At 46.9% G+C, this 23,940-nt stretch overlaps 1 protein-coding gene across 1 annotated transcript in view; it reads right to left on the bottom strand.

Moving 5' to 3' along the window:
* Positions 1-23,940, bottom strand: part of PDE8B (phosphodiesterase 8B) — a gene marked incomplete at its 5' end in the record, with an annotated part of 176,056 nt that overhangs the window by 47,586 nt on the left and 104,530 nt on the right. Inside the window, 5 exons of the mRNA XM_081090250.1 lie at positions 9,944-10,004; positions 12,107-12,195; positions 13,680-13,820; positions 16,018-16,096; positions 22,124-22,212. Coding sequence (XP_080946376.1) covers positions 9,944-10,004; positions 12,107-12,195; positions 13,680-13,820; positions 16,018-16,096; positions 22,124-22,212 — 459 coding nt within the window. The remainder of the gene's footprint in view (positions 1-9,943; positions 10,005-12,106; positions 12,196-13,679; positions 13,821-16,017; positions 16,097-22,123; positions 22,213-23,940) is intronic.

Below are 23,940 nucleotides of genomic sequence, written 5' to 3'. Positions count from 1 at the left end.
TTGCTGAACTCTTGAATAAGTAGCCCATCTGTGGTTGCAACTGATGGATGAGGGGAGTTTCGGCATGAACGTGAGTTGATACATTCACTTACATTAAGCAGGAAGATGCAAGTAAAATCACAGATGCATAGGAATTGCACTCACTTGTCAATGATGTGAGCAACTTCTTTGTTGAATCACAGTTTTTGGATACTGGATGGGTATTTCTTCAAATTTTTGTGCTGTTCACAAATGAAACTGCCACAGGATGGTGCACATCTGAATTTAGCATGCATTATTACCATTTTCTCCCCCACTTTCTGAAGTCTAGAAAATCAACCAGAAAAGTAAGTCCTGGGAATTTTTAAGTTCAAGATGGCAACATAGGAAGCTCTTGAACCTACTTCTTCCCCAAGACACACTAAATCTACAACTGACAAAACAACTCCCTCTGAACAAAATCCAGAAACAGGCTGAGCAATCCCTACACAACAGGCGAGTGAGAAAACCCCACATCCAAGGGGGTGTAACCACGCAGAAACCCCATTTCTGCAACCCACCCTTTCTCCTCTCTGTCTCCTTGATTCAGACTGGCCTTGTCCAATCTCAAGGCACCATGGCTCACTCCCCCTCCCTTTCTGTTTCCTTCCACCTTTGAAGCCCTAGTGGTTCTCAACCTTCCTTCCTTTAATACAGTTCCTCATGTTGTGGTGCCCCCCAACCATAAAATTATTTTCGTTGCTACTTCATAACTGTAATTTTGCTACTGTTATGAATCGTCATGTAAATATCTGGTATGCAGGATGTATTTTCATTGTTCGCGACCCAGGACATCAGGTTCTGGTCAACTCCAAACTGTCTTAAGAAAAAGCCTCAGGTTTGTTGATCGAGGGGGCAGAGTTTTGGTCGAACTAAAGGTAACATCCCGACCTCAGCTGTGTTTCAGGCCCAGGCCCAAGAAAGCAGAAGACACTACTGACCACACCTTCATGGCCGATAACAGAACCTGATACAATAACCAACCACTCCCTCCTCTGGCCCAGGACCCAAACTCCCTGGGTCCCAATAATTAGTAATCTTTCCCGCATATACTCTGTCCCTGTGTGGGCCACGGGAGAGGAAGGTTATAGGCCAGGGGTGGGCAAACTTTTTGACTCGAGGGCCACAATGGGTTCTTAAACTGGACCGGAGGGCCGGAACAAAAGCATGGATGGAGTGTTTGTGTGAACTAATATAAATTCAAAGTAAACATCATTACATAAACTGGTACGGTCTTTTTTTTTTTTTTAGTTTTATCCATTTCAAACGGGCCGGATCCGGCCCGCGGGCCGTAGTTTGCCCACAGCTGTTATAGGCACTAGCTCACCTGTGCCTCTGGGATTGGCACCATTTCCTTATATAAACCTTTACAGTGGGGCCTTGACTTACGAGTTTCATTCGTTCCGTGACGGAGCTCGTAACTCAAATTACTGGTATGTCAAATCAAAAAGTGAACGAGTGAGACACGTGATGCTGGGCTGATGTTGTGGCGTTCACTGTGACGTTCGCTGCGCCAACTAGCGGTGGGGTATCTGAAGCTGGCTCGTAACCTGAATTTTAGCTCACAACTCAAAGCAAAAAATTGGCCGAGTGACAGCTCGTATCTCGAAAAACTCTTCAGTCGGGACACTCGTAAGTCAAGGCCCCACTGTACTTTCTTTGCTGCAAACTCCTTTTCATGTCTTATTGGGCTTTGATGCATGCAGGCAAATGAATCTCCTTAGTCCAGTAACAGGGGTGGAGAGACTGAGAAACAATCTTGCCCAAAACCCCACTCCTGGAACGGGAACACACAATTGGGAGGAAACTCACAGTTCCCAGTTTCTCCCTGAGGAGTGAAGGATTTAGACTCCCCATCTGGCCCCAATTTGTAAGACTTTCACATGAGGGATGGCCCCCAAAACATCTAGGTTTGAAAGCCAGTGAGGCTTGCATCCACAAGACCCATCAGGCTATCAGGAACTAATAGACAGTTCTTAAAGGGTTCACACAGACTCTCTGTGGCTAACCCCAAAGGCCCAGTAGAGAGACAGCAAACCTCAGGCTTTCTGCGAAAGAGGCCTATTTGCTTATCTTAAAACAGTGGTCGGCAAACTGTGGCTCGCAAGCCACATGCGGCTCTTTGGCCCCTTGAGTGTGGCTCTTCCACAAAATACTGACTTCCGCGCATAGGCCACGAAGTTTCAATCGCACTGCACATGTGTGCCTGCATGTGGTATTTTGTGGAAGAACCACACTCAAGGGGTCAAAGAGCTGCATGTGGCTCACCAGCTGCAGTTTGCCGACCACTGTCTTAAAATGCTGGCCAGAGGGTTAGGCTTGTAATTATACCCGTGTCTAGGACCCGACTGCTGGGAGGCTGGCAGATACTGTCTTTTCTATCTCCCTCTGCTCCACCCCATGTTACTCGTATCTCCCAGACAGGAGCACGTGCACATATATGGCACCTTGCTTACTGTGGCTGCCGCGCAGGGATGACCCCTTGATCACCGGCCCTGGTGTCCAGTGGGGCTCATGTTCACAGGTCACACAGGATTGTAACAAACAGTTACTGAAAGGCTACCCCACCAGGGCAGCAGACACACATTTCCTACTCTTAGCCTAAAGAGGTTTACCTGCATCCTTTAAAAGCTGTTGCCTAAGGGCATGGCTTCCAATCAGCCTGCATCTCAGTTCTGACTAAGACCTCCCCATTGGGCCACTGACAGGTCCTGGCACACCTTCAACTATTGGGGACCACTAAGAACAGAGTCATCTGCTTGGACAACCCCCAAGGCACCAAAGCACCCAAGAGCTAGGGCAGGGTGGGAAATACGGTTCATCCCCAAAAGGAGGCCACACCCTCGAGAATGGGACAGGCGGCTCTTTTATCTAATGCACAGAAACCAACAAAGTGAGTCAAGAAAAAAATAAGAAACAAGGAATATGTTCCAAATGAACTGGTAAAACCTCAAAAAATGACTGTAATTAAATGAAGATAAGTGACTTATCTGACAAGGAGTTCAAAATAATGGTTATGAATATGCTCTCTGAGGTCAGGAAATAATGCGCAAAATGAGAATTTCAACAAAGAGAGAATGTTAAAAAAGTACCAAAGAGAACTCACAGAGTGGCAAAATACCGGGACTAAGCCAAGTAAGTCAGCAGAGGGGTTCAACAGCAGACTAGATGAAGCAGAATAAAGGATCAGCAAATGTGAGGACAGGGAAGTGGCATTCATCCATTCGGAGGAGAAACAAAAAAAGAACGTAAAAGAGTAAATAGCTTAAGGGAATTATGTGACAAACATCAAGTGGGCCAATATTCCCACAGAATTCTACCATGAATTCTCAGCGTCCCCGTCCCCGTCCCCGCTCAGAGCTCCTACTTGTCTGTGCTTTCAGACATGCAGCAGGTGCTCCATGCGCATGAGCTCAGGGTTTGGCTGTCTAAATGTGGTTTCTCGAGAAAAATGTGGTTATGCAATATCAGAGGCCTCTCTTTAAATAGCTTTGTGCAAATATGTACTAAAGCTAAATGGAAAAATTTTGTTTATTTAGTGGCTTTACCAAATATGTCAACAAATATTTGGGGCACCCACTGTGAGTAGAGGACATGTGTACAAGCTCAGTGTCATGGTGGTATATCGGTCACATAAAATACATTTCTGAATGTGAACAGCCACTCTCGGGGTTGCAGACGTCATGCTTTCCATTGCAGACTCCTTTTTCTCCAACTACCTTTCAAGGAGTCACACTTGGACATGCGCCTTGGGAGAATACAGCAAACATTCTTCGTAGCAGCACCCGAGACATACACTGGCTACATACATATCAAAACTCTGTCTGTAATAATAATCTGGGGCTAGACAGAGCTGCATCTCTGATTTCCTACAGCTTCCAAAGGCTATTGTGTTGAGAGTCAAAATTAGTTTTCAAAATAATTTCCTGATGTCTACTGGGCACACACAGTGGGACAGGGACAAGGTGAGAACTGACCTAAAACATGTAAGATTGGTGGTCCAATGGGTGATGAAGACAGGAAGTGTCACCGTCACCTCGTGGGTGAGGAGCGGCTCCAGGGAACCACACTTGGAGAATCACGTATGTAGTCTAACATCTGGCCAATGAGTAACTTTCCTAAACAGCTTTTCCGACCAAGGGTTCAATCTACTTCTGTTTGGTTACCTCCCTTGGTGATCAACTCACTACTACTAAGGCTACCAACTCTGGCCAATTCTAATAATTCTTCCTTATGCGGACTCTAACCGGACCCCTTGAAACAGTCCAGTGCTTTTGCCTTCAAGGCCGCGCCCCTCCTTCCCCACAGGAAGTCTTCACAAAGCTGAAGGCCTGTCCTCTTTCCCTTCTTACTCCCTGAGACTCTGTACCCTTCGTATCTTGTACACACTTCTGACAAGCCTGGTCTTGCGCATTATTATTGTAGTCAACCTATTTTCCCCAATCTTCACAGCAACTTCAACATTAAAGAGCTTACTCTCAAACAAAAAATGAATGAACCCCCAAAAGTTCATCTCCAAGCAAAATGTCATCACTGCAGACTTGGCCAATGCAGCCCCCATTTCAGCCTCTACCATTTCCAAACAAGTTGTGTATGTCAAAGCGCTTCTGAATCAGTGACTCCCAAATGTCTGTCCCCAGGCCGGTGTCAGCCTGCAGTGGAAGACACAGTTTTTCCATCAAGCCAGGGCGACTCAAGTTAAATAGCTATTCTTCACTCAGAGACTATGCCCTGCCTATGTTTCCCATGGTTGAAACAACCTTCCCGTCATGAAACGAGGGTGACACGGTGGCCCCTGGAATGCCAAAGGCAGGATGCTCCGTTTTCAAGCCCTGGAAAGCCTTGTGCAAACTCCAGGTCAGATGGGTCTCACGCTGCCCTCCATCAGCCTTCGTCCTAGACCAGTGATGGCGAACCTGTGACATGCGTGTCAGAGGTGACACGCGAACTCATTTTTTTGGTTGATTTTTTTTTTGTTAAATGGCATTTAAATATATAAAATAAATATCAAAAATATAAATCTTTGTTTTACTATGGTTGCAAATATCAAAAAATTTCTGTATGTGACATGGCACCAGAGTTAAGTTAGGGTTTTTCAAAATGCTGACACGCCGAGCTCAAAAGGTTCGCCATCACTGCCCTAGACCCTGAGCAGCCAGGCGGCGGAAGCTCCCTCCGAGCCGGGCACCAACCTTCCGCTGCTCTCACCCCGGGAACGGGCTTCTCTCCTGGGGCTGCTCTCTGGGTGGGCTGTGCCCCGACTTCACACAAAAACCACTGCCTCTCACTGGACATGAAAACCTGCACCTCCCTGAGGCTTCTCCATGCCCGTGGCCGTCCCTCCATGAGCCGGGGACCAGGTGATCCAATCCACATCCCCACTGCAGCCCTGCCTTCTTGCTCCTGGCTCCCACGCTCTCCCGGGGCTCCTCGCCCACCACTGGCCACTGGCTACTGGCTTCGGAGCGCTGTGCTCCCTGTATTCCCATGGCCATGGCTTGGAGGCGAAGGTGGGAAGGCAGACTGTCCCTGGCCTACAAAAATGAGAAGAGAAAGATTTCCCCTAGAAATGGGGTCAGCTAACGTGTTCTGTAAAGGTCCAGGCAGTAACTATGTTAGGCTATGCAAGCCATACCGTCTCTGCTGTAACTAGTTATGTAGCCACGGTGCTTCATAACGAGGGAGTGTGACTGTGTTCCAATAAAACTTTATTTTCAAAACAAACTGCCTTTGGCCTGAAGGCTGCAGTTTGTGGCCCCCCGTCCTAGACCACCCCTGAAACAGCCTGGCTCCTCTCCGTGGGCCCAGCGCTTGGTTCGCACCTCCCATGCCTCGCTCTGGAAATGTACCCTGCTGACCTGTCTGTGGCCCCTGTGGCTCCTGGGACAGAGACTCTGTGTCCCAGGTGGCAGCACAGTACAGGTTTTCAGTATCTATTTGGGGAGAAAGTGTGTGTGTGGCGAGGGGGGAGATGATGTTTACAGCAGGCAACCCTCACCGAGCATTTCCAGCCTCTTGGCGAAGAGCTGCAGGGTCCACGTGGGAAAAGACGTCTGTGCTGCCGACAAGCAGACAGCAGCCTGGCTTACAGTGTCAGTCCTTGTTACAGTGCAAACCCATGGATACGTTTTGACGTCAGGGCTACACCCCAGAAAGCAGCACCCCCAGAACCGCCCGCAGACAGGCTGCTCCCGCCCTCTGGGGAGCCCTGCCCGTCACAGCCCACCACCACTCCCTTCGGCCTCCTTCTGTGAGGAGGAGGGACCCTGCGGCCAGCCGGAGAGAAAACCTAAGTGTCCCTCTAGGCCTGTGCAGCGCCATTAGGTGATGTCAACGGCTCAGGGCATCTGGGCTCTGTATTTCCACTGTTCTCAGAACAGCGGCTAATTCATGGCAGTAATGACCGTTTCTATTTAGAGCCTCAGAAAATAAGAGGTGGTCCCTCGATGCTGCACTCTGAGTCCTGTGCTACGGGTTTGCCTGCTTTCCCTGTGAAGCAGGGAGCTTACAGGTGGCAGGAGGACAGGCAATTCCACTCAAGCTAACCAACAGTCTGGGGGCCTACTATGTGCCAGGCAGCATGTGCAAACAAAGACAAGCACATCCCAGGGACCCCACAGGGAAAGAGAGGGCAGTCAGGCACCCAAATAGCCATGATGATCTTGGGAATGGTGCACAGCAAAGCAGGTACTCTGGGGCTTGAGGATGGAGATGTTTCTTGGTGGGAGCACGAAGGCCTGGAGAATTTGGGCACATGAAACTGCAGGGAGCCTGGGCACAGGGAGACTGGGTGGCCCATTCATCAGGTGAGAAAGAGAGGAGGGAGGAGGAAAGGGCTCGGCTGGTGGGGAAGCTGTGCTTGGCTGCCGACACGAACTGTACTGGGCCCTTTCTGGCAGGGACATTGTGTAGCGCAGCTTCACCGCCAGGCAGGTGGGTGTGCGGGGCTTGGCTTCAGTAGTTTGTCTGTAAAGAGCCGCCACGATTTCCTGTGCTTCTCCCTCTTCCTGGGTCACCTCCCACATGATCCCATTCCTCCTCCTGGGATGTCTAAGCTTTGCTGTTGAGAGGATTTTTTTTTCCTATGAAAGTTAATTCCCTTCCTTTTCCCAGAGGTCTCCAAGGCCTTGTCTCTTTGCGTGACTTTGTGAAAATTTCCTGGTTCCAGATAAAATTCTTAGTGCCTAAAAGGCATTTTTATGTTGCACTAAATTTTATGAAAAAGCACATGATTACTTTGGCTATTCTAGAATATTTTACTAGAATAGCTAAATGAATCTTGAGGAAGAAGAATAAAGCTGGAGGCATCATACTTCCTGATTTCAAGCTATATTACAAAACTATAGAATCAAAACAGTATGGTATTGGCATAAAAACACAGAAATCAATGGAACAGAATAGAGTGCCCATAAGTACACCCACATATATATGATCAGTTAATTTATGACAAAGGAGCCAAGAATATGCAATGGAGAAAAGTAGTCTCTTCAATAAATCATGTTGGGAAAATTGGTCAGCCACATGCAAAAGAATGAAACTGGACCACTATCTTAACCATACACAAAGTCAACTCCAATGGATTAAAGACTTGAACATAAGACCTATAAAACTATAGAAACTATAAAACTCATAGAAGAAAACACAGAACAGAAACTCCTTTATGTTGATCTTGGTGATGATTTTTTTGAATGTGATACCCAAATCACAGACAAAAGCAAAAGTAAATAAATGGGACTACACCAAACTAAAAAGCCTCTGCACAGCAAAGGAAACCGTCAACAAAATGAAAAGAAAACCTACTACCACATGGGGAAAAATTTTTCAAATCATTTATCTGGTAAAAGGTTAATAGACAAAGTATGTAAAAAAAAAAAAACCTCATAAAACTCAATAGCAAAAATAAAGCCCCAAACAATCTGATTAAACAATGGCCGGAGGATCTGAATACAGCTGACCCTTGAGCAACAAAGGGGTGAGAAGTGCCACCACCTGCACAGTGAAAAACTTATGTATAAATTAAACCAGCCTCCCACATATGTGCATTCGCATCCAGAGGTGAAAAAACATTAGACATTTTTCCTCAAAAACATACAAATGGCCAAGTGGTATATGAAAAGGTGTTCCACACCACTGATCATCAGGAAAATGCAAATGAAAACTACGAGATACCAACTCATACCCGTTAAAATGGCTACTAAGACACTTCTTGTCAAAAGGACAAGAAATAACAAGTGCTGATGAGGATGTGGGGAAACGGTAACTGTTGGTAAGAATGTAAGTTGGTGCAGCCACTACGGGAAACCATAGGGAGTACCTCAAAAAGTTAAAAATAGAACTACGATATGATCCAGCAATTCCACTGCCAGGGATTTATCCAAAGGAAACAGTAAATGTTCACTGCAGCATGACTTACAATATCAAAGACACAGAAATAACTTGTGTCCTCCAACAGATGGCTAAAGAAAATGTTGTATATATATGTGCATAGACACCCACACATACGCAGGGAGTCCTCACTTAACATTGCTGATAGGTTCTGCAACTTTAAGGGGAACATCTAACAAAACAAATCTTACCATCGGCTAATTGAGAGAAACAGCAGCTAAGCTCCTGTGGTATCTCAGCAACATTATCATGAATCAACATTGAACCCAACAACATTATTCAAGAACCTATATACATAATAAATATTATTTTGCCATAACATAGAAGGAAATCTTGCAACAACATGGATGGACATTGAGGACTAAGTGAAATGAGTCACAGAAAGGCAAATATCATATAACTTACATGTGGAATCTAAAAAAAATAAAAAACTGAACTCATAGATACAGAGAATAGATTGGTGGTTTCCAGAGGTGGGTGGCAGATGAAATGGGTGAAGATCAGAAGGTACAAACTTCGAGAGTATTTAAAATTCTCATCACAAGAATAAAATTTGTAACTACACGTGGTGAAAATCGCTAACTAGGCAATCATTCCGCAATCTACTCAAATGTCCATGGGGACCTTCAGGGGGCCGGTCTCCAACTGACAGCCCTGTGCAGGCTTCTTGCTCAGCCCCACTTCCCTTTGGGAATCCCCTCCGCACTGGGAGGAGCACAGGCACCTTTGGGTCCTGGAGTCCCACTTTACGTCTTTGCCTGGCCAGGCTTCACCTTCTGATCCCACATTTGACAAGTCTCCAACACGTCCCTCTAAAATGGATTATGCCCCGAAGTCCTTCATTTCCTTTAGCTATATGGTCCCTCCTTTTAAAATCCTCGTCTATGTCAAAGGCTACATTGTATGTTTTCAAAAATAGATAATGGGTGATTGTTGAGTATTTTTCAATCAACAAACTTTACAGCATGAAGTGAAAATACACATAATCCAGGATTAGAAGCATAAATCAAAAAGAAAAAATACCAATGTTGTCCTCTATGATAAAGGTCTCTACAAAGGAAGGTTCTTAAAAAAGCAACTGATTAAAATTCTTTTACTGCAGAAGAACACTCAAATGGATTGTTCTGCATGATGTAATGGTTTTTAAAAAAATCACAGTACTAACTTGGAATGATTTTTGTTTTTGATATAAACTTGTAGGGGTGAAATGTTCAAATGCAGAGATACTTTTTATTTGCTTAAGAAATTAAGATAGAAAAACAGAATAGTCTTTACTTGGAGGAAGAATTTTTTGCCTTCACAAAAGGTATCAGTCTCGAGTTGCACAGCCAAGTGTTAATCCTAAGTGATGTGCATCACTAAGACAGTAGCACAGGCTTGCAGGCGAATTTTTTTTACTATCTGCCAAAGGAGCCTAATTTTCCCCAAAACCTTAATTGGCAACAACAATAAGAAATGGAGAAAGACAAGCAGAGAGCAGTGGTGAGAATGTAATGCGTGGTCAAGCTGACAGAGCAAATGAAGCAAGCTGGGTACGTACCTGCTTATTATTGTCAGTGGTACAACACAGTTTCTTGAGGGAGACAAAATGCCTAATTTTCCTAATAACATAAATAATTAGTTATTAGTGAGTCAGATATAAGATGATTCAACAAATCAGCAAAGGAAAACATCAACAGAAACTTTTTAAAGAAAAACTCCAGTGTCTATTCTAGGGCAGATGTACAATTCAGACAAAACCCAGTCTACAGAAAATGCATTTTCACACACAGCCCACACACGCCTTCCGAACGGGGCTTCCCTTTTAATCACCGCTGGCTCCCAGACATTTTCCGAATGAGCATTTCATTTTGCGACTGACGCCTGAAGCTTGGCTCCTCCGTATGGGCCGTGATAGGATGAAATGCCACTCCAGAAAAAAACTGGCTTTATTCTGCTGACGCTAATACTTTTATAGCTTATATAGAAAGCAAAGGACTCATTTGGACAATGATCAAATTTCAGGGCAGCTATTTTTATATTTAATTCCATATTCCTGCACAGCACAGTCATCATAACAAGGGCATTTTTCGGGCAGAGGAAAATCCTCTTACTTCAAGGTCATGGACAGAATCCCACAACAGCCTGCGGTCTTGCTCATTACCATGGAACAGACCAGCAAAAGACCACAGGTGCCTCAGCCCTGCACAGATTTCAGCTCCGGGTAGATTTTCTACGGAGTGAAGCCAGGAATCCCAGAGGGCTGTGTTAGATTTCACTGTAGTGAGACTCCTCTCCTCTCCTCTCCTCTCCTCTCTCCCTTTCTCTCTCTCTCTCTCTCTCTCTCTCTCTCTCTCTCTCTCTCTCTCTCTCTCTCTGTCTCTCTCTCTCTGTCTCTCTCTCTCTCTCTCTGGTTTAGTTTTCTCTGGAGAACTCTGAGGAGAGCATAGAAAATGCTGGTTATCCTGTAATGAATATCTCCCTACTTTTAATAAGAATTTCCTCTGACAGTTCACTGCCTACAATGGGGTGGGGGGAGTGACACTGTCTGGACAAAAGAACGTCTCTTTCTTATCTGTAACATCAGAAAGGTCAGAAATCCTCATTCTGACAGACATTACCAAGCAGTGGCATGTCTCCTCGGCCTTGGCTACCTAATAATTCCGGCCACACACACACAAAGTGGATGTTAGCTTCAATTTTCTGAAAGAGGGCATAAGGATGATGGTAACAACAGGGACTGCTGGGAGGGCCACAGAGGACCGTGGGCTCAGGAGAACGTCCGGGGGCCTCTCTCTGCGGTCAGGAGGGGGCCACGGACTGCCCGTCACCCCACCACCCACACTGAAGCACGATGGCAGGAAGCACGAGGTGGTGGTCTCTGAACTGAGGGGAGCACTTTTGAAACTAACCCAGGAAATTGGAGGGGAGACAACCCAGTGGCACTTTGCTGACTTTATAGACTGTCGTTGTCTAGTCGCACAACAAGCTGCAAGGGTCTGGGGCAGTCAGAGGGGCACAGGCAGGACTCGCCTCTCTCTTACTGGCACCATAACTGCCGCCTTTCCTTTTCCCAAAACTTCACACAACGGTGCGTGTCCCTTAGACTCTGAAGCTGGTGCGACCTCCGGGCTGGCTTCCAAAAGCTCCTCAGGGACATGCTGGTAGGGGAGCCAGTCTGGCTTCGTAAACCTCACAGAATTCAACTGGGGGGAGGAAAGGAATCGCGTATTCGCCTTCTCTCTCCACAGTGATAAGGCTTCTCTGGTAATCTGAGATTAAGTGGAATCAGATCAACCTCAGCTTTGGATCAGACACATCTTTCTCTCTGAAACCATGACCGCCAGGCCTTTATCCGGAGTTGGAGCAGCCCTGAGCCGGCCGGAGAAAGCCAGCCCAGGCCGGTGCCCCAGGGAGAGCAGTCCGCTCCCAGGGGTTTTGCTGTTGATGTGGAGGTGGACAGCCTAGGAGCTCCCCCAGAGGGCAGTGGGCAGAGGGAATCGCAGATGCTCAGGTGGAGGGGCTCCTGGGTGATGCTCCATAAAGACCGTAAGCAGGAGAAGATAGAGAGCCACGTCTGGGGGTTGCTACCAGATGCCTGGAGGTGGCCTTGGCATACCTATGTACAGCGCAGCCCTCCTGTGCTTGTGGGTCTAACGCTCACCCTGCAGTTCAATATGCCCATGCGGCCCTCAACTGAAAGAGTTCAAGAGTTTGCGCTCACCCTCCTTGGCCAATCACTGGGGTGATCTTCACATGCTGTTGGATGCTGTCCCCGGACTTCCGCTTGGCGTAGTAAACCCCCTGCCACTCCTACATGGAGAAAGAGAGCTCTTAAAGTCCTTCTGTGGAGGCCAGCACCTGCTCCTACAGGGGGTCTTATCCAACCGAGCCATTAATTCCCAGCGCTTTCAGTGCGTTCCACAGAACGCCACTCCGTTCTCCCTCCCGCGGCGATGCTGCCTGTGTAAGGCACATGGTCACAAGGCATGAACACAACAGGACCAACGCGGCCACCACCAGGCTGCCCTCCTGGGCCCCAGGACGCCTGACCTGTGGGAGGAGCTCCTGCTCAGCCCTACGGGTGCAGTGACACCAGGTCAAGGGATTTTTCCGAGGTCTTCCTCAAAATCGTCCAACAACCCGAGTCAGATGATCATCCTTCATTGACAGATGGGCAAACTGAGCCTCGGAGATTCTAACTACTGTGCCCAGGTGAGAAAGTGGGGGGGTGGCAATGAGGCCCTCCACCTGTCCACTATCTATGGGGCCTCCAGCCACGACTTCTCTGGGTTAGTCTGGCTCCTGGCAGTTTCCATGGAAGAGGCAAACGGGGGTGTGGAGATCCTGCTGTCTTTGGACCTTGGGGAACTGGCTGGGATGAAGAACCCGGTGACCTCAAGGGGGGACCTGTGGCACCGCTGCGATTTCTGGGAGGAGTGGTTATGTCGGAAGCTGGGCCTTTTCTCTGCAGCCTTTTCCTGCCCCCCTCCCCACCCCGCCCCCCCACAGGTGGCTCACCGGCACGCACATCGGGCCACCATGGGGCAGTATTCTGGCGGGTATTTTGGATGACCTGCCAATGTCCTGTTTCTTTCTCATTCCCACTGCCCCAATTTTTAAAACATTAATTCTGGGCATCATATATAATCCAAACTACTTTATGTTTGTACAACGGCCCCCCATGAAATGAAAACAATGGTCATCTAACTACTTCAGATCCGAGAAAGCGAGATGAAAGCAATAACATGTGAGAAAGCACCCCGAGTGCTCAGGAGAAAATGCGAGGCAGTTCTGGCTGGGACGGCAACGCGCCCTGGGGGTAGGGCTCGAAGGAAGATGCTGCCGCGTTTGCACCACTGCCCTCGTCTACGGGGACCAGTGGGTGCAGCAGGGAGACGGAAGCCATCTCTCCATGAACTGGGGTGACAGAGAACAGGAAAAGGACAACCGGGCCTACGTGTGAACACTGACACTAAATACACCTAGTCCCCCAAACACTGGATAAGCTGTGGGCGGGATCAGAGCAGAGGTGGGAATGATATTCCAGGAATGACAGGTGGGGCATAATCATGCAAAGGATGGTGTTTCCTTAGACAAAACTGCCAGATTCTGTAGCATCATCATAAGCCCCAGATTTGCTGGATATCCAAAATTAACTCATTTTGCAAACATAAACATGTTTCATCTAATTATAACATCACGAAAGAAGCCAATCTTTACGATGTGGCATAAAAACCCACAGTAGAGGCGAGTGCGTTGGGGAGGCGCGTGCGGGCTGTTGTTAGTGCACCCACCTTGCCCTTCCTGATGCACGTGTTGATGGTGTCGAGGAGGTCCGCCCGGTTCTTATCGCTTTTGGGCAGCTCCGCGAGCTCTCTCCCAAGCAGCTCGTTCTTGTGGTAGCCCATCATCCTTTCGAAGGCGGGGTTGACATACTGTGAACGGAAGTGGGCACAGGTCAGTTCGGGGGTGCCTGAAGGAAAGCCTGCCGGGGTGCAGGGGACCTGCTGGAAGAGCCCGTCAGGACCATCTCAAAACCCACACACAGAGGTCATCTCAGTTCCCCCACATACAACATGCTCTGGTCCACGTCCTCCTCCTCGCGCTTGTGTTATCCTCAGAGGGCTGATAGGTTTTTAAAGGGCCCTGACAGGGTCCCCCAAAAAAACTGCAGTCAGTATAGCCTCCCCTGTCCAGGCGCCCACCGTCCTCAGCCCTTTTGGTCCTGCTCATGGCAAAGGCTGGGAGGTGATTGACATCGTGTTGACAGCATCACCGTGTTCCCTCTCCTGGAGGCACAGCGTTTCCCGCCACCAGGTGCCCATTGTGGATAAAGGACGCTATGAAAGCGCCATCTGTTAGGTTACAAGCGGGGAAGGTGAATAGAGAGCAGGGAGCCCGTTCTCCTCATTACTGAGGTCACCCCCGGCTGCCCACTGTAAACAGGGAGGTGCAAAGCGAACATGTTTCATGAAGAGACCTGACTATTCAAGTCTAGAAACAGGTGGGGGTGTGCTTGGTCTAGAGCAGAAACGGCCAATGAGATGAGGACGCTTTCAGATCCATTTCAAGAAACACTCCCATGCATTCAGCCAAACAGGACACCACATGGAAAGGCTTTGGAGTCAGGAAGATAGGGCTACCTATTTTGCTTCTCCTATTTATGACCACAGCTTTCCTTGGGTAAGTTCCTGACCTTGCTGGTCCTCAGTTTCCCCATCTGTATAATGGGGCACTTGTGTCTCTTTCATAGGGTTACTGCATGGAATTGAGATACCTTATGAACATGACGACGACCGGCCTAGGCGTGGTGGGTGCTGATGTCATAGGTTCGGTATGAGAGCAGGTGTGTCTGGGTGTGCAGTGGGGCGTATGCAGGAGAGCAAATGTGGGCTCTGTCTGCCGTGGGTCCCCTGTGCTGAACACTGACTTTGGTCTCTACTGAGGAGAGTACGTGTTCCTCACACTCAGTGCCCCTACGCAAACCAGGTGTGGCCATCAGAGGAAAGCCTGCATTTCAGAGTGTGTTTTAAGTATAAATGCCTTGCTTTCCAACAAATACAACAACATAATTTCAACGAAGGCTTGTCTACTAACTATACACATTTCCTTAGGAAGCTGATTTTAGTACATTAGACTGCCTTGTTATTAGAATACCAACTATAAATAAGTGAACACCCTTGAAAATATTTTGTTCCCAAAAGAAACAGATTCCTAGATACAGAGGACAAACAGAGGCTGCCAGATGGAAGGGAGGCTGGGGACTGGGTGAAAAGGTGAAGGATTAAGAAGTACAGATTGGGCCCTAACTGGTTTGGCTCAGTGGACAGAACTTCAGCCTGCGGACTGAAAGGTCCCAGGTTCGATTCTGGTCAAGGGCACATGCCCAGGTTGCAGGCTCGATCCCCAGTAGGGGGCATGCAGGAGGCAGCCAATCAATGGTTCTATCTCATCGTTGATGTTTCTCTCTCTCCCTCTCTCTTCCTCTCTGAAATCAATAAAAAATATTAAAAAAAATAAGTACAGATTGGTAGTTAAAACAAACACAGGTATTAATGTACAGCATAGGGAATTTAGTAATGTTGTAATATCTGTATATAATGTCAGGTGGTAGTACACTTATGGGGATCACTTTGTACATTATATAAATATCTAACAACTATGCTGTACACCTGACACTGATATAAAATATTAAGTGTCAACTGTAACTGACAAATTAAAAAAGAAAATATTTTGTTTCCATAAGCACTTAAAAGCCCTTACTCTACAATTCTGATACACTTCTGTGGTCCAAAGAATTTAGCCCACCTCCGTCAAAGAAATTACAGGCTCTGATTTGAATACAATTTTATTCTTATTAAATATCTAATTCTTAGCTTAAGTCTATAAGGTTTTTTAAAAAAAATTAAAACAAAATCTTTATTGTTGAAAGTATTACATATGTCCCCTTTATTCTCCTATTGACCCCTGGGAAATAGCCCACACTATCAGTTTTCTTTGAATACTTTGGTGTTCCTTTCTCCAAAGAAAATGTGCTAAAGTGTGAGAATTAAAAGGAAAGTGCTTGAAAAAGGGTGGCTCAAACTTAAAAGGTTCTACTTTGACATCTAAACATAAAAAATGTCCCCGTACCTGAATCACATGCTCATCGCTTGTTATTTCTATGGCTTCATGACAGTGGTCTAATGCTGTAAACACTGAATTACAGGCCCTGGAAGTTGCAAAAGATCAATGTTAGTTCTACCGTAAAACCATCAGCACTTCATCTGTTAGTTTATCAAAGTAAACAGGTCCTCGGGTTCATTGAAGCAACGTACCGTCTGATCCTGCTTTGAGGAGAAAAACAAAAACCTAGGCTTTCAAACTAAATGAATCAACAGCAGCATATATTTTCATGTATGTGATACAAAGAGAAGAATTATAACCAGCAAAATATTCATGGGTCATAAAATGAACTACAGCCTGGCTGGCGTGGCTCAGTGGTTAAGCATCGACCCATGCACCAAGAGGTCACTGGTTTGATTCCTGGTCAGGGCACATGCCTGGGTTTCAGGCTCCATCCCAAGTGGGGGAGGAGAAGGGGACAGAGTGCAGGAGGCAACCTATTGATGTTAATGCATCGACGTTTCTGTCTCCCTCTCCCTTCCTCTCTCTAAAACAAAAAATATATATTTAAAAAAATAAAATGAATTACCTACATGCTGAATGAAACCTTAGCACTGACAGGGGAACGAAGGTGCAAGGGACCATCTTCTAGGTCCCTCTGTTCTACACCCAGGATGCTCTCCCTGACCACGCTGCCATCCGTTAAGAAAACACACTTACGTCCCAACTGGATCTGGGGTATTCTGGCCTCCTGCAATAGGCACAAACACTTTATCCCCTTTTTTGTGACCTCAAATAAACAAGCCTTTCTAGTGCTTTGCTTTCACCCACTCCCGCTGGCCCGCTGCAAGGCAGACATGGTGGGAGGCCCCTCACCTGGGCAACCGCACAGCTCTCGAGGGGGCAGTTTTCTGGGTGACCTTGGCTGGTTATCTGGAATATCTGAAATCATTTCAATTTCTCAGTTCTTGGAAGGAATTTTAACTCTTCCAAATCTAGAGCAACTCCAAATATAGTAAGTTACTATCTAACAGCAAGTATGTAACTAGTTCCTACCGTTCTGTTATTTGCACGGGCTGTTAAAAGAATACCAGTGACAGCTTTCTTATCCATTACATAAAAGATGCTGATTTACTGGATGGATGTTTTGTAAAACAAACTTTAAAAATGTTATTCATTCTTTCCACTCACAATGGCGTCTAACGTTGCCATCCTGTTTTGAACTGTTTACCAGGCATAGGGCAGAACAAAGAGGGTGAAATCTGGTTCCGTGTTTTGCCAGGTCTAGGACCTCGGAGAACTTTTTATCTTGGCTGACTCTCAGTTTCCTCAACTATAACATGAGGAAAACAACACATATTTTACAGGTTGTTATAAGAATCAGAGCAGTTGCGTGAGGCATCTCTCAAAGTACTTGGGACAATATAAGAATTCAACACAGGGCACTTGTTATTATTTGTAAGATCCCACAGTCAGATTTCTTTGTTCTCTGAGGCTTTCAAAGGCGGTTGGTCAAAGGTGAAATATAATCTATCTTTTCTCACATTATCCCTGAAATCTCAAACCAAGCATGGAAATAACAAACCAATACCAAGCAAGGTAACTTCTATGGGGAGTGAAGGATTTTAGCCCAATGAACAACACGTTTCTATAGTTGCAGGGGCTGAGGTAGCCGCCTTGTGTGAGTGAGTAAAATGAGTAATTGTGATGTGGGTGAACGGAGGAGGATATAAACCTGAGACTCCTGAGAAGTGCAGTAAGTTTTCTTACTGAAATTGCTCCAGGCTACCTAATTTGAACTGTATACTGACTGTCCTATTAGCATCTCTGCACGCTAATAAAATGTCACTTAAAATAAGAGAAAAAGAATAAAAGAGGACTTTAAAGTGTCACCCACACTGATACTGCACCGCCTCCCGTGAAGAGCAAGACTCTGAAGTACTTCCCAGGGGCCTGGAGCAGAACCCACTCGGCACCACAGGCAAGCGGTCCCTGGTCCCCAGAAGTTAGACGTCAAAGCACACTCTCCAGGGCTAATGCCTCAACTGTGAGAGCTGCAAAACTAAGCTCTCACCCACTTTATGTGATAAATCCCTCTACACATATTAAATGATAAATTCCTCTTTTGCCCAAGGGTTTTCTTAAAGTACCTGTGTCTCAGCTAGGTGCGCAAACAGGTGCTTCTGAGTACTATTGTTTCTGTCAATTCAAGAGGCTTCTTTATACAAGATCTTAGCTCCAACCTGCAAAGTTTATCTATTAAACATTCACTGTATGATCATCCACAAAGCATAAGATCTTCAATAAGTATAATGCCGAATGGACAAAAGAAATTGTTATCAATAGGTGAGGTGAGAGGATATCGGTGAGACACACTCCTGGACTGTGTTTAAACCCATTTGGTGGATGGTTCTATTTGAAAAAACCTGAGGCAAAATGAGGTAATCGACTTGAATCATGTTCTTAGAGTTTCCGAATTTAATTCCTTATATTAATTATTAACGCTCTTCATGCAGATGAGCCCTGGCTTCGTTTACTTTCTGTTCTTGGGAACCTTGTAACTCTGTGCCTCAAGTGGATTTTTGTATCCTTCAGGTTAAGAAGTTGGCAAACTGGAAAAAGCAGCACAAGGAAAAGTAACGTTCGTGCAGAAACCCCTGAAGTACAGGCGAGGTAACCATTTCCCCCTCACCTCCTTCAGGGCCCTGGAAGGCCCAGAGGGGAAGGCAAGTGCTAGAGAGGCTGGGCATGAAGTCTATAGACAGCACAGTGGTATAGAGATGTGTGTGTGTGTGTGTGTGTGTGTGGGGGCGGGGGGTGGGTGTGGGGGGGGGGCAAGTGCATCGGACTGAAAGAGCAGGACACCTGGATTCTACTCCAGCGCTACAGCCGACACACGGGGGAGCTGTGACCAATCTTATCCGCTCTCCCTGGTTCTGTGTTTTTCTCCATCAACTGGCTGAGGTGTAGAGTCTGAGCACAAAGCCACATCCCAGCAGGGGTCTGGGAGGGATAGGGCGCAAGCGAGCGGGGAGGCAGGCAGCATGGGGTCGAGGTCGGCACCCTCCTGGCAGCAGTGCAGCTGGGCTGTGCACGAAGCCTTCGCAGCTGGGTTTCTGTGACGCCAGGCGGTCACGCAGAGTCCACGTGTCGGTAGCTCTCTGTGAACGTCCGTTCATAACAGAGATGCCGGGTTCCACAGAATACAAAGTTTTGCCCACCTTTTAGAAACTGATGTTTCTAAAACCGAGGACTGCTACCTTCGTAAGACTTGGAGTAAAATAAACATGATTTGGGTGTAACTCCTGGATAACAGAGATCAGACTGGTGATGACACACAGCCGGTCTTGCCTTAGTATAATCGGCTTCAACTCCCAGTAAGCAGTAAACCCTATCTGTATTTTGTATAACATAGCGTCTTCATAATGAAGATGCGTAAGGATAAGAGAGAAATGGCCATCATTCACCCCCATTTCCTTCGGCATTCCCCATTCATGAATTCTTCTGTTCTAGAAAGCAATTCATCAAATACTCTCAGAAACGAGATGTAGCTCTCCTATTTTTAAGAGTTATTCTATAAAATGGAATTTTAAAACTAGGCAGGTTTTGTTTGCTCACGTGACCCTCGCTTTTCCCGTGGTTAAGTGTGGTTACCACAAATGAAGACCCAACGGGAAGGTGCCCCTTCAACATCTAACCCCACCCTGCAGCACAGACCGTCCTTGCAGAATGCCAGTCGTGCCACAGATTTAGCTGCAGCTGGGGGCGGAATTGCAGGGGAAGCATTATATAATTAGACTGTGATTATTCTGGATTGTATAATAAAGAGCCTCGTTTTCTCGTCAGCAGCGAGTGACAGTCGCCTGCTTGCCCCTGGGGTGCAGGTAGAGGCTTCGCAGGTCCTTGAATGCCCTAGGGAGGGGGGAGGTCATGGTCTGGGGTCAGGGTGCCCCCACCCGCTGGACCCAGATCTGGCTGACCCAGGGAGAGTCAAACCCTGGGCACACCCCACTCCTCCAAAAAAGGGGAGGGGACTGGAGACAGTTGAGGCAGAACAGCCAAAAAGCAACAGAAGCAGCAGACCACTCAGCCCTCCTCTGGCTTTCTCTGGTGGAGAACTCCCGCCTTCCCCCACCACACACACATCGCCCCTCATGCCCCTCCCCACACGGGGGGCCGGGGGTGGGGGGCCGCTCTCATGCTGGTTGCTCATGGCTGGGAAGAGAGGCTCTTTGCCAGCCAGGCTTCAGCTGGGTGGGGATAAGGAGATGGATATGCTGGGCAAGCCCTTCTTCCCGGGCCACTGCCTGCTGAGGCAAGTCCATTCGCCAACCGCACACTGATTTGTACTGAGAACTTGAGCCTTTCCCCCAGGAAAGTGAAGAGGGAGAAGTCCTGAGACTTGCACAGGGTTAGGTCCTCAGAAATTTGCCAAGTTCTGAGTCTGAGGAACCTTGAAGAGTTGTTAAGGCCCTGGCTCTACACAGATTTCATTAGCACCATAACCAGAAGCGCTTTCTTTAAGCCCTCGTGCTGATGGCTGGGCATGTTTAGTTCAAGCTGCCAGCTCTACCTCCGCCCACTCACTCTGATGTCTGGTGTGTGCCATCACACTTAATGTTGCCAAGAAAACGCAAACAATTACTTAAAGTAAAAGGAGAAAATTACCTGTCAAAGCAATAAGGTATCTGTTTGTGTTTTTGTAGATATGACACAGTGAAAGATTTAAACCAAATGAAAACCCTCTTTTTCTAATTCTATTCATGGTGGAAACATTTTTTTTAAAAAAAGCACAAAGACTTTTTACCCTCAATTAAAAACAGTAGGGACCTCCAAAAACAGAAACCATCAATGCACAATAATAAAAATCATAAATTTCTGAAGTAAAGGCAATGTGCTTTTCTTGAAAAATTCTAGGAAGTTCTCTGAAGCTAACAAATATGTGGATACGAAGAAACCAAGGGATTTAATTATTTACATATTCAAAAGTCTTTGGCAATATTCCTCACCAAAACCTGTTAAAATACCTAAATTTCCACTGCCTGAGATTCTTTTGAATTACTTTCCCACCTAAGAAAGTGACTGTTTCTTAAAGCTCTCTACCCACCAAAAAGGAGCGTCCCTGCCCAGGTGAGCCCCAGAAGGACCTGCCTCTGTGGGTTTACGCGAATACATTTTACTCCCAGGAGACTGAGAATGTCAGAGAAAAATTAAGTTTGAAAGGGTTTGGCCCCCTTTCAATGCAAATTCAGTCGTCAAGATAAAAAGAAGTATACGCTTTACAGTGAGATGCCTTCTCAGTTTCAGCTGAGCCTGAAACCCTCCTGACCTTGCAGTTGGCCAGAGGGGGAAGCCAGGCTGGGACTTTCTGGCATCCTACGGCCTCGAGCCACTGAGGACCATAGTTTGGGGAGAGCCTCCACAGCCCGCTCCTCTTTCTCTGCTTGAGGGGGGCAAGTTGAAAAAACAGGGTCCTGAGAGTACCCTGGAGTGGAGCCTGAGCCAGACCAGGCATGAGCTAGGCGCTTGGCATTCCAAGATGCCCCCGGAGCAGAGCATCCCACGGCCCAGAGCTCTGGCCAGACCCTCAGACAACCCCATCCCAGAAGCGAGCACCAGAGAGCAGCCTGCTTTTAAAGCACCCTATACCTGCTTAGAGACCTGAAATCAGCCTCTTCAAGATACTTCATGCTTGGAGGCCTCAAACGGGCTTCGTGAAATCGCTATCGCGGTTACATAGCAATTATTATGGTTAGCATAATAAATACGGCCATTGGTTTGCCCCTATCCATAACAATCCATGGAGGAATTTACAAACGTTGAGAGTAGTAAGTAGAAAGTAATCCTGAAAGGCTACTCTTAATCTCGACCTAATTGTACAAAAATGAAACCGTACTTTTCCCAGGATATAATTTTAACACTGCTGCAAATAGTGGAAAATGCTGCCAAAATAAGAAATGCTTCTAATTTATTTCCTGATAACAAAGGGCTCTCAGTTTAGATTCTGCTGCACTGGCTACCGTTACTTGTTTACCGGCCTCACAGTCCCTGTGACTGGCCAGGAGCCTGTGCGCAGGACCCTGGCTCCTCTCCAGAACTGCCACCCCGGGTCCCGTCTTGTCGGGCTACATACCGGAGTTTGAACTGCGAGCGCACTTCCCCATGTTCTATTTGAATCAGTTCATTATAGCAGGCAATGATGCTGCTGTTCTCCACAAATCTCTGAAAAGAAAGCAAATATAACACGTAAGACAGATGCAATTACTTCTTTAAGAGTCAAATAAAGAAGCGTAACAGTTTTCCCTACCCAAGTTACTCAGTTACGTAAGACAACTAGTGGATAAGATGAAATCCAACAGTTGTCAAGGTGTTTCAAAGGCCTGTTTCAACACAGCATGGGCTATTGTATGCTTAACCCCCTTTGTAACAAAGGTGGGAAAACTTCATGATGAATACTGACAGGAAAATAAACGCAACCTTGCTAACTGCAGAAACACCTGTGCTTTATATTGCACTCGTAGAAGTCTTCTGGGGGTGGGGGAGGGGGGCAGGGAGAGGTCACTGGGGGGAAAAGGAGGCATGTGTAATACTATATGTAATACTTTAAACAATAAAGAATAAAAAGATAAAATAAAAGTCTTCTAAAAGCCAACACTGGACGTGTTTGGTGCGTGCCACACTGTGAATGGTCTCGAGGGGAGAGGCCCTTCTTTGCTTCCTTCCTCATCTTCTGAGAGCCCATTTCACTCTCCTCCGTCTCCCCTCCCCGCCCAACACACACACACACACACACACACACACACACACACACACTTCCGCTCTCTAGTGTGATTGGTTTCTTCTTGGGGAGCACCTTTGAAGCCCTGTCTTTCTGTGCCACGGGTCCCCACTGTTGCAGGTGGAAGCTGGGAGGGGCGAAGGAAAGGGGATTCTGCCATGAACACACACAGGAAGGAAACACTTTCCCTTTCTTTGGTGACGTTAAACATGCTGGGTTCAGGATGACCTTCTGGACGGGTCACGCCTGTCTATGTCTAATTATAACTGTAATGCACATTAATTTTAGTGTGCAACGTACAGAGAACATAAAGGAAAAGCCCCAAATCGCTGACAGTGTCACAAGCTCCAGCTGTTGTTAACTTGGCTCATTCCCCTGGGCTTTCAGTGTGTTGTGCGTTTGCGTGTTCCATGTGACATTTTCACTTTCCTATCTAAGAAATGATTTTTTATATTTGACTTTTCTTTAAGCCTAAGAACTCCCATTGCAGTGACAAACAGCTTTCTGTAGGTGATGGTTTCTAAGCACTGGAGCACTTTGTACATAACTGGTACTTGGTGTTTTGTGGACTAAAGGTAAGGGGAGATGCCAGTGCCTTATCTTTAGGCAATTTTTCAAGAGTGTAGTGAACCCCTATCTCTGAAATGATTTGAGTGAATGAAAAGCGGTGGTCTTCCAACTTCAACATCCTTCTCCTGGGCCTTTGGTTGAAAATTCGGGTTCCTGGGCCCGCTTGCAGGAATGTGGGCCGGCTTCCTCAGCACAGGCCCTGCAGCTTCAGGAGGCCCGGGCGCCGTGCTGCCGACGTGGGCTGTGCATGCTCAGGGCTGCAGGGAGGGGGAGGAGGCCTCACTGATTTCCCAAACTGACTCGACCACAGAAGCCTTTGCCAAGGAAGACCTGCTAAGAGCGTTCGGCACACTAGGCCCACAGACAGTTTGAGAAACACCACTTTAGTGGGCCCAGCGCGGAGCTGGCATTTTGACTTTGCAGCGAGTGTGAGCTCTGGCAAAGCTATTTCACCTGCTTTCTCTTCTGCAAAAATGAAGACACTATCCAGCCTCTCATTTGCAGATGAGGATGAAATAAGTTGCCCGGAATGGAGCTGAACTAATACTAAATCTTAGCTGTCCATCTCTCCCCAGGAAGCCGCTCCAGGGAGGACTGTGTCT

This window comes from Myotis nattereri (genome assembly GCF_964212035.1).
Source record: "Myotis nattereri genome assembly, chromosome: 4".
Classification (NCBI taxonomy): Eukaryota; Metazoa; Chordata; class Mammalia; order Chiroptera; family Vespertilionidae; genus Myotis; species Myotis nattereri.
Note: the sequence above shows the minus strand (reverse complement) of the source record. Positions and strands in the feature narration are given on the sequence as shown.